Source organism: Phytophthora infestans, genomic scaffold (genome assembly GCF_000142945.1).
Source record: "Phytophthora infestans T30-4 supercont1.14 genomic scaffold, whole genome shotgun sequence".
NCBI lineage: Eukaryota > Oomycota > Peronosporomycetes > Peronosporales > Peronosporaceae > Phytophthora > Phytophthora infestans.
In genome coordinates this window covers 925,245-936,292 of record NW_003303745.1, presented here as the reverse complement: position 1 = coordinate 936,292, position 11,048 = coordinate 925,245, and the positions used below count along the sequence as shown (strand labels likewise).

Below are 11,048 nucleotides of genomic sequence, written 5' to 3'. Positions count from 1 at the left end.
TCGAAGAAGGTAGCGCTCGGGAGTACGTAGATTAAATGTAGCTGGAAGGCGTATTCCATAATAGTAAATCTGCTATGATGGTAAAACTGTATTTTAAGTATTGGCATTGATCAATACTACTGGCAATACCACACTGCAGCCATTTACAATACTGCAATACATGCTGCTGGAACGTATGATACTGCAGTTAGTACTGAAGCTCTCACACCAAACCAGCTACATGTTCAACTTACCTATAATCCCCTCGGGCCGTAGTGTAGTGTCTGCGCACGATTCGAAGGAGCGCAGCCCGCGTCAACGTCGAAAAGCCACTGCTTTTGAATATGATATTGCAAAGTGTAGTATTCTCTGCAATACCCTCCCGTACATTTTTATCCATCGCTGACGACCTCAGAGAATCTGTAAATCAGAGGACACATCGTTCACGTTAATAATCGACCGCGTGCACTCATGCATGCACGACAACGACGGCGTGAGTGTGGCAAATGGTGCCAAGCTTTCATGTGGTTCGTTGGCAATTTGTTTGGGTTCTGGTATTGCAAACCAAATACCTCTTCTGAACAGGAACCGAAAAATGGCAACCTCCAGAGCCTGGTGGGTGGCTGGACATGATGCACATCTACGAGATAAGCTTCTTTGGTCGATCGAGATTGGCGTTCCAAATTGGGCGATACGTTCTGTCGCAGTTGGAAGGCTGACGGGGATCAAGGAAGAATACAGCATGGCAAAACAAAATCGTATATCGAGCAATACTACTTGACGTCATAACGCAAGGTGGAATCCTCACTCCGACTGAATGTGTAGCTGAGAGAGCAGGCATGACTTCTGAAAACCGCACAAGGGACTTCAAAGTCCTCTCACAGAAGCTGTAGGCCTTCTGACCGAGGTCGACGCTTTAATGTCAGCTACGCTGCCACTTGTAAGGATCGGTGCATGTGTGCAAGCTGCACAGTCGGCAGGTAAGGTGTGAACAATAGAGAGCGGGCAAGCTCCGGGTAGGCTGTGGCCGAGTGTATTGCGAATTGCAAAGCAAAACGGTTCTGGCGTAAACTTCTCTAACTTGCTAGGTACAAGACGGTCAATTGCTAATACAGAACGATTATTCCAATAAAGAACTTCTCCCGAGTAAAGCGCGAATAACAATAATATTTTCATCTATTTTTTCATCTGGATTTCGAATCTGAAATCGGAAGGCTCGATTGACAAAAGCGAAACCTACCCATCGAGCGGAGTGAGGCGGCCATACTGCAGCTCGGCTTAAACAGGATAAAGAGCCGCATTTGCGGGGCTCTGCTCGGCTTATTGGCTTCATAATTGGTTTTTAAGATCAGTTTCAACGAGTTAATAGTTAATGGTAGTTTAATGAGCAACTTGTGACTGGGCGGTAATAAACAATCTTCTTCGCTTGTCACGTCACCCGGACGAGACCCGCCACACCGACGATGAACTAGATCTGCTGCTCCTACCCGTACAAAATTAGGGAAGGCGGTACAGCGCAGAATTGAGCAAGCCATGCCAAACTAGCAGCAGCAGTAGTACGGAGCAGACAAACTCCGTTCAAAACGGTTCACCCGTTTGCAGTAATAATAATGTAAATGTATAACATTGTGCAGGTTATGCATTCCCGCACATCGACATTTTGGTGACAATCAAGCGGATCATAACACAGAAGGCCGAACATCAAGGGATTTTATTAGGCACGACTATGTGACACCAGACGAGGTCTGGGTGGGGTTTAAGAAAATTGCAAACCTCTAAAATCGAATACCACATTTTACATTAAATGTAAAATGTACATGATTACTTTAATAAATTTTATTAAAGTAATCATGTATTGTTGTAGTGGGATCCGATTGAACCCACTTGCGAGGGAAGCTGGCGCTTCCTTTGACCTCTTGCTTGTATTGTACTCTGCAAAATCCAGAATGAGATAGTTGAGACTCCCTCCAGCTACTCCTACATCATCGTCCAAGTATATGCCTCAAGTCTCCGACCTCTGAGTCTTATTCTACGCCAGCTCCTGCTGGGACCGTCCTCGGGCGCCAGCACAGTGCGTGGTCAGGTCCTGAAGACCGTCGCCCCACTACACCGCCTCGCAAGACTTGACAGCGCACTGTGATGCCGCCAAGCATTGGATTGGTGTCGATGTTGCTCGAAGGTACCAATGTACCAATTACAGGGTACCTTGATCCAACGACATAACCTCTTCAAGTTGAAGTCCAAAAGTTGCTCCAATGTTACAGTTAGCTCGGCATCACTTGCCGCAGCTATGTACTGTTTCACCATCACTGGGATATCCCTGTACAATGTATTGAGCGACTCCCACGAGTCCTCAATTCGCTCTAGACCTTTCCACCCTACCAGTATCTCGTGACACTTCTTCGCTGAGTTCCACCGGTGCTCTTTGAGCTCCGCAACCGTAAGGACGATTCCTTGTGCAGCCACGTGCTCTCGGATCTCCTCCGTTACTTCGAAAGACGCATCTGCGTAGAACTTGAGGCGTGAGGCGTGCACGTCTGCTTCCGCTTCAGTCACTAAGTGCTGTACACGAAAGGAGTGTTCGTCTGTACCAATTACCTGGTACGGGCCTATCCATGTGACCAGTAGCTTGTCGTTGTGTTTTTGGTCCACCCTTGACCTCAAACCGTAGTCACCAACATCGAAGTTCGCCTTTCTGGCTGTTTTCTGTGCCTTCTGATTCCATCTCGTTTGATTCGCCCTTGCTTCCTGCACAACCTTGTGCATCTCTTGCACCCTAGCTTGCAGCGATGCCAACTTCTTCATGATCTGGCTGGAAGTGGTACCGAGCTCAAGAAAAGCGTTGTCTTGGGTGTTAAACCCCAAATTCAAACCGAAGAAGCAGCCGCTAGAACACGGAAAAGCTCCACTGGCGCCTTGTTCCCAAGAGATGGAACCGGGGCATGGTTCAGATTTGATTGAACCACCGGAATGAAATGTGGCCAATCACGAATGTCCGCCTTGGCTTCAAGACACATTGCTCTAAAGACTTGCACTAAGTCCCTATTGAGCCTCTCAATTGATCCATTTGTCCATGGGCTATACGCCACCGTAGATCTCTGTCCACTAGTGAGACGTCTTGCCACTTCAGCCACAACTTTGTTCTTGAAATGACTGCCTTGGTCACTTATCCACACACGAGGTGCCCCATAGCGACTGTGCCAGTCTAGTATCGCCTCTGTAGTTACAGCTGCTGTTGGCACTGCGCACGGCACCAGCTCACAAAAATGAGTCGCATCGTCCTTAAGCACCAACAAGTACTTGTAGTCACCGTAGGAATCACCTAGGGTCACGTAGCCCCAATGTAAAGCTCCGTTTCGTTCATTGCACCGGAATGTATCAGCCCACGGTCGCATCACTACCTTCCCCCCTTTGGCATGCTGGCATAAAAGGCAGCCAGTCAGGAAAGTCTTAACCGTAGCTGAAAGATTCCGTATGAAAAACCTCCGTTTCACCACGTTCAGTAACGCTTCACGACCTCGATGGCCCTGTGCTCCACAGTGAGCGATCACTAGGAGCCGTTGCACAAGCTCGGTTTCGCTAGCCGGGACCCAAATCCGGTCGCTACTGTACAGTAAGCCTTCACGTCTACATGTCAGCCCCTTCGGGCGATCCACGATGTGCCGTTGTTGAGCTACACGCAGTTCATCGACTGTTGGCCACGCAAAATTTCCATCACTAAATGGCCGAATCGGCACCGGGGTGGCGTATGTCCTACCGACAGGTTCGTCACTGCGTTTTTCGTCACGTTGGCGCCGCAAGGTGATATGCTTCACTGTAACACTGGGTAAAGGGCGTGTTCCTGCCCATCGAGATACCATATCAGCCCAAGTGTTGTGTGTCCCTTCAATATGTTCGATAGTGTAGCGATACTCCATCAACTTCATTGACCATCTCAGCAGTTTTCCACGAGCATGTTCTTTCACTTCACGACCTGGGGCAAAGACATGTATCAGGTTGCGAAGGTCGCAATACATGCGAAATCCACGCGGCCGTAGCAACAGATAGCTGAGCTTGTCACAAGCCATGATAATTGGGTAGGCTTCTTTCTCTATGACACTCCAATTCTTTTGTGCACCAGTGAAAGTACCACCAAGACAGATAAGCAGCTCGTGCTGCTGGTCCTGGATGTCTGCATCACTTTTCCAACTGGGCACTTGCGATACAATCACTGACCATCCAATGTCTGAGGCATCCGTCAGCAGGACCATCTCGCTGTCTGGCTTTGGGAACGCCAGGGTAGCCGTGTCAGCCAGAGCCTGCTTCACCGCATCATACGCCTCGCATTCCTGCTCGGTAAGTGTGATCGGTATACCCGCTGCCACTCGCTTGGTCCGCCGGGAAGCCTGAGTCATTGCCTTATTCAGTGTGTCCTGCAGTGGACGTGCCAGTCGGGCGTAGTCCACAATGATGTCTCTCATCCAGTTCGTAGAACAGAGAAACTGCTGAAGTTCACCAGCGTTCGACGGTTTGGGCATGCTACGTAGAGCTTTTATTCGCTCAGGGTCATGCTTCACACCTTCACCATCTATCAACTTTCCACACCATTTTACTTCACGCTTGTACACGCAGGACTTGGCTACACTTAGCTTGAAACCGAATTTCGCCGTGAGCTGTAGCAGTTCCTGCAATTTGTCGAGGTACGTGTCGATATCCGCAGCATACAGCAGTAGGTCATCTATCCAGACTAGCAGGTGCTTGTATAACAGCGCCGCAAAGCATCTCTCGATCGTTGACTGAAAATACAAGGCTGCGTCAGCACCTCCTTGCGGAACTCTAGTTGGGGTGTGGATCTTCCTGTGGGTCATATAGGACAGCAGTTCATGGCACTCCTTGACGAGGGGTAGCTGCCAGTAACCTTTAATGAAGTCGAACAGTCCAAAGTGTCTGCTACCTCTAACTTTCTCCAAATCCACGTGAAGGTTTGGCATCAGACCTGCTATAACCTCTGTCTGAGCGTTAAAGGGTTTGTAGTCGACAGTCTGGCGAAAACCACCATCACCACGCTTGCGCAGTGGTAAAGCAGCACAGGCCCACCGACTGGTGGGGTTCTCGTACACCCACCCCAGTTTGACGAGCATGTCGTTGAACGACTCGAGGAACGCCTGGTATTCCGGCGCATACTTGCGAGCCTTCGCCTTGTATGGTCGACAGCCCGTCTTCATCTTAATTTTCATCGGCTTGACCTTTGCAGGGGGGGGATCATTGCCGAGTACGAGTCTCCAGACATCGTACGCATGCACAATTGTGCGCAACCGCTCGAGTTTATCAGCGGGAAAACCTTCCTCCAAAGCTCGCTGGCACATTGCCTCAGCAACGACTCGGATGTCCTCAGCGTCGTTGCCTCCTGCCATCACATCAGGCGTTTCTTCGTCATCATCTCCATCATTGCAGTTTGGTGTTGCCAATAGCTCCAACTGTCTCTCGACGTCAATGCCCAGACACTTAAGCACATCATCTCCAAGTAGAAATTCATCATCCTTATTTTTCAGTATCAGACACGGCACAGGTTTATGGATATTAACAGGTCCCGCTGCTGTCATGAGCGACAGCTTCAACTTTGTCGTCTCATGAGCCCACGTCTTCTCACCGCCAGGCAGTCTGCACTCGATCGGGTTTCCTAACCGCTCAACCTCACACTTCACACCTTGTTCTTTAATTTTCTTTAAAGTCGTGGAGCTGATACACGATGTCTCTGCTTCAGAGTCCGCACAATATTCCACATCGACAACGCCACCGACACGTAGAAATCGGGTTTGTCCCGCCCGACCAGGTAAACACTCGCTAATCCTTCTTAGGTTTACGTTTCCTTTCCTTTTTTCGGCTTCCTGGTAGCGGCAGCGCCGTCTTTGGCCTTTTCGGGGCATTCGACTTGCCGGTGCTGACCACCACAAGTCCAGCAACCTCCTTTTGGCCCGGGATCAATCTTCTCCGATTTGGTCCGAAATATCCGCGGTGCAGCCTGAGTTCCAGGTTCGCGAACGACTCGCTTATCGAGTCTAGCTATTTTCGATGGTCGTGTGGCTGCTGATTGCTTCAATTCCACCGCCTGAGAACGCCTTTTTTCTTGACAAAGCTTTGACCTCACGGTCTATCTCCAAGGCCTTCTCACTCACAATCTTGAACAGTACCGACACGTTGGACTTAGCACCCGGAAATCTGAAGTCAATCTCGTTCTTCACTCGATTCTTCAGTTCTCCAGGCAGGCTATTCAATAGCACCTTGCACTTCTTCTTAGTACCTTCCTCATCCGAGAACAAAGTAGCTAATCCATTAATTCTCACAATCGTGTTGCACAGGTGGAAGTAGTCCAAAACTCGTGCATCGATATCCGACTTGGTTGTTGACATCACTAACTGGTCTTGGAACAGCTCGTCAATGTTTGGTAGAGCTTTGTTTTTGAAGCTTCGTACTGTATCCATGACCCAGTTCCAGATGAACTCATCGGTTAGTTCATCTTTTGTCTTCTCCCATTTTGTCTCACACAACGTCTCGAGGAAGCTGTCGTCGAGCGAGTTCTTCACAGAACGCATGACGGACTTCAAGTCTTCTCCTGACGAATCACAGCGCGCCCTCATGATCGCTTCGTACTCCAGACGTAGATCTATCCATTGGGTAAGCGCTTCATGCGAGATATCTTCCACCTTCGGTGCCACAGTGACCGCAAAGATCGGATGGGCCACCGTGGGGTAGTCCGAATCCAGGTTCGCAGTCCTCGACATTGATCCAGTGCTTGACCTATTAGGAGCTGGTGGAGCTCCAGATCGTCGTGGCATGCTTTCGCCTACGTTGCGCGCGGGTTTCTTGCCCTTGCTCTGCGTTGGCTTAGCTTGACCCGCTTGTTCCGTTGAGGCACCGACCGTTGTCCTTGGCCGTAGTGCTCGACTCGTGCTGGTGGTCTGCAGGGTCGGTCCGGCAGCACCCACAATCTGCTGCGTCGCTGCTGCAGCAGCGTCAGCGGCTGCACTCGTCGTAGTTGCTTCGTTGTTCATGTCGTTTCCTTCGGAAACTAAAGTTAACTTTGTAGTGGGATCCGATTGGACACACTTGCGAGGGAAGCTGGCGCTTCTTTTGACCTCTTGCTTGTATTGTACTCTGCAAAATCCAGAATGAGATAGTTGAGGCTCCCTCCAGCTACTCCTACATCATCGTCTAAGTATATGCCTCAAGTCTCCGACCTCTGAGTCTTATTCTATACCAGCTCCTGCTGGGACCGTTCTCGGCCGCCAGCACAGTGCGTGGTCAGGTCCTAAAGACCGTCGCCCCACTACAATTGTACCATATGCTTGGCACCAAACGAGCAGCTATGGAAACGGCAACGGCGCCACATAAATCAGGAGCGGGGGGGGGCGAGGACCCCCTCCCCCACCACCACCACGGGAGGCATCGCGGTCTATAGAACTTTACACTACTGCATATGCTGATCAACAATGTCAATTTCAACCTGACCGACTCGACAATCTAGTAGATCTAACTCTACAAGTCGCTCTGCTAAGGTATCACACGTGCTGGTAAACTCAGAATCTAATGAGCTCTCTGCTGCCACAATGGATAAATCATTCGCAATAATAGCCGAGCTCGTACATTCCCAGGCGCTTGAAACTCACCCAATCACGTTCTTGCGGCCAAGAGGTGTCAATTTTAACCTGACCGATTCGACAATATAGTAGATCTAATTCTACAAGTCGCTCTGCTAAGGTATCACACGTGCTGGCAACCTCAGAATCTAATGAGCTCTCTGCTGCCACAATGGATAAATCATTCGCAATTATAGCCAAGCTCGTACGCTCCTAGGCGCTTGAAACTCACCCAATCACGTTCTTGCGGTCAAGAGGTGTCAGCTTAGGCCCTGGTCGAAGTAGAAAAAAACCGAAACTCGTTCTGAAAATTCTGCCTTTTGATTGGCTGAGAGCAGAGCGACTCTCGGTACGCGTTCCGAGTTTATACCGTTCTGTACAGGGTTCTCAGAACACCTTGTGGAGGTGCTCTGAAGTCGGAACGAGTTTGCTGTCTCTGCCACAGTATATTCCGCTCCACGTGCCCACTCTGTGTTTTGCTCTCTTGGCTCACACATTATCAGGCAGCAAGTCAGCTTGTCCAACCATGGACCACAAATCAAAGCTAGCGGTTCTCTGCGTTTTACAGTGCGTCCGTGCAACGGTTACGGCTCTCTGCAGCGACCGTCGTCGTATCGGTGGATTGCCTCGTAGGAACACCAACACCTTTTCAGCTACGACTTTTGAGCGGGCATTGACGTGCAAGAATACGAAGTGGTTTAATGTGAAGATGCGCTGCGACAAGCACACCTTTCTTGCCGTAGTGGCCCTTGTCCGTCTGAGCTGGAAAAGTCACATTCATCATACCGTAAAGGTTGACATTACGAGACGAGTTGCTGTGACGATGATATATCTTTCCTCCGGTGGAACAATCTATAGCGCAGCCACTGTGATGGGCATGTCAAAATCAAGCGCTGTAGTGTATGTAAATCAAGTTTTAACTGTACTTGTTCGGATGGCTAAGGACGAAATCAAGCTGCCTATAACGCAAGCGGAGATTGAGGATATCCAATACGGATTCGAGATGATAGCCGGCTTTCCAGATGTAATTGGAGCAGTGGACGGCACCTTGCTGCGCATCTCCCGCCCTTCCGAACATGAAAGATGGTACTGCAGGAAAATTTTTCCTGCAGTGAATATGCAGGCCGTCGTAAACCACAAAATGCGGTTCAGATCGTACTGCATCCGGGCGGGGTCCATCAACGATCAAGCGCTGTGAAACCAATCCGGTCTACGTAACAGAGCTGTTGTTCCTAGTGGCATGCACCTTCTTGGTGATGCTGGATACAAAATATTCCGTCATATACTCACTCCGTTCGATGAAGAAGAAGCTGTTCAAAATCCTAAAAGGAGGCGCTACAACTATAAACTATCTCAGACGCGTATTATCGTTGAGCGTGCTTTTGGCATCCTGACGAATCGGTACCGTATCCTCCGTGGGAAGATCGAGCAGAAATCACCGACGCGTGTCACGAAGGTTATTGTGGGATGTTTAGTTTTGCACAATTTGATGATCGAATTACAGGACACTTATGCGATACAAGGTGCAGATCCAGACCGCGCCCCACCGGGATTGCTATCTTTTTTGTCGTCGGAGGATGAACTGAGCCACATCCAAGGTTTGTCCAAACAAAAGGAGCTAATAGAATATCTTTGGGCTGATTAAAACATAACTGAATTTCTTTCTTTGATACGTGATTTCAAATTATCTGGATCAAGTACATCCATAGTTGAATACGAAGGGGCGATTCGCCAACCAGGCTCTGATTTCACGATGTGAGCTTCGTAACAAGGTGCTCGAGTAGTGTCAATTGACGTGTCTGCAGCTCGCGCGATGCTTCTTGCGCTTGCTTGAGATCCTGCAGCACTTCCACCAACTTTACGTCCATACTCATCGATGCCGCTATCGATGTCATACCCTCTTTTATAACAGCAGCCAAATTTTTAATCGGTGTCGAATTTTTCTGTAGTCTGTCGTGGGATGAGAACGACTGCTCTTCGTCACCACTGTCGGAGTCATTGCCAGCATCGGCCAATGTGGTCCCTCCAATTCCACTTCGGCCGCCAAAAGCGCTGTTCAAAATCCCCCAGATTTCACTGTCGTCTTCACGACCATTGTTGCCAGTGTCACTGCGAGCCGATTTTCCTTGTCGATACTCACACTTTAACTTCTTGTACTTGCTCGACACCTACGCGTAGGGCTAGATTACAATTTGAGCTGTACAAGTATTAAACTCATTGCATCAACATACCTGGTCACTCGTGAGCACCTCCTCCAGTTTCTCTGAAAGTCGGTTGGCGAAAAACTGCCATGCCAACGCTTTCTTCTGGTTGGTGTCGGCTTTTTCAACACGACACCTAACTTCCTCATCTTTATAGCACATGTCAAGACGCCTTGCCACCATTGCATTAGTCCAGACGAATCGCTTCGCGGGGCTTGATACATTTGTAAATGCTTTCTTCTTCTTTCCCTTGCGCCCTCTACTCGACTTTTCTTTCGCTTTGCGCTTTCTTGTTGGTTTTAGTGTGGCCTCCGGCTCGGCTACAGTGGCGGTGGAAGCCAACGCCTCACCAGACACAGCACTGTTTGTAGGGGGCCAGCTGTATTTCACCGGTGCTCCCGGTTCAGAGAATTCTGGAGAATTCCTATCAGCTGTTGTGTAAGTCGGAGCTGGGAATGACCTGGATAGGCCATGATCGCCTCCCCCACCAAGAGATCTGGAGGTCAAAATGGATGGCAGCATCGGAAGCCGAGTAGTTCCTTCGTGGGGCGTGGGTTGGCCGGTGTGAGCAAGTCGTAAGTCGTGTGAGTCCATTGAGCTGGAGGAGAGTTGAGCGGAAATGAGAAAGTGTTCTGCTTTCATGCATTGCATTGCATTTTACGTACTTATACACCGGCTTCAAACACTGAGAACGCGTCCTGACCTGACACTTGTCTCGGAGCCAAACCCAGAATACACGTACTCTGACCTGAAAGTCGCTCTGATCCAACCCAATCCCTTCTGCTATTCTCGGAACAAGTTTACTTAGACCAGGGCCTTAAAGGCATGACCGTTCGCTCCGTCCAGCTGCCTTTGCACGTCAGCTACTATGCACGCCTGATTTGCTGCTTCAATGGCTTGTTCCAGCTGACATCAGCCGGTTGACATTCGCAAGTATACCCTGGCGGGACCTTCACGAGCACCACGCTCAGCTCCTCCGCGCACTCGACAACCTCATTAGTCCAATGGACACAGAAGTCACCCCACAAGAATAGCACTGGCTTTGACATGTCAGGACGGTCTTCAACCTGGCAACGCAAGACTGCAAGTGATATAGTGGCTGTCCACCACCCGCAATAGTTGCCGTATATCCGCAGGCTGAAGTCGTCTTGATGTCACTCGATGTCTTTCCACAAACGCTTCCTAAACCCGTGGCGCCGCTTAGTGTTGATAGCAGCCGTGTCAGTTTTGTTCTGGATAGGGTGGTTAAAAG

The 11,048-nt window shown here is 49.6% G+C and overlaps 1 protein-coding gene across 1 annotated transcript; it reads left to right on the top strand.

Moving 5' to 3' along the window:
• Positions 1–4,146: 4,146 nt before the first annotated feature.
• Positions 4,147–4,758, top strand: PITG_09162 (uncharacterized protein; the record flags this gene model as incomplete). The annotated part of the gene is made up of 3 exons (XM_002903430.1): positions 4,147–4,314; positions 4,386–4,446; positions 4,508–4,758. The coding sequence occupies 3 exons, from the start codon at positions 4,147–4,149 to the stop codon at positions 4,756–4,758; spliced, it is 480 nt and encodes a 159-aa protein (XP_002903476.1).
• Between the last annotated feature and the right edge of the window lie 6,290 nt (positions 4,759–11,048).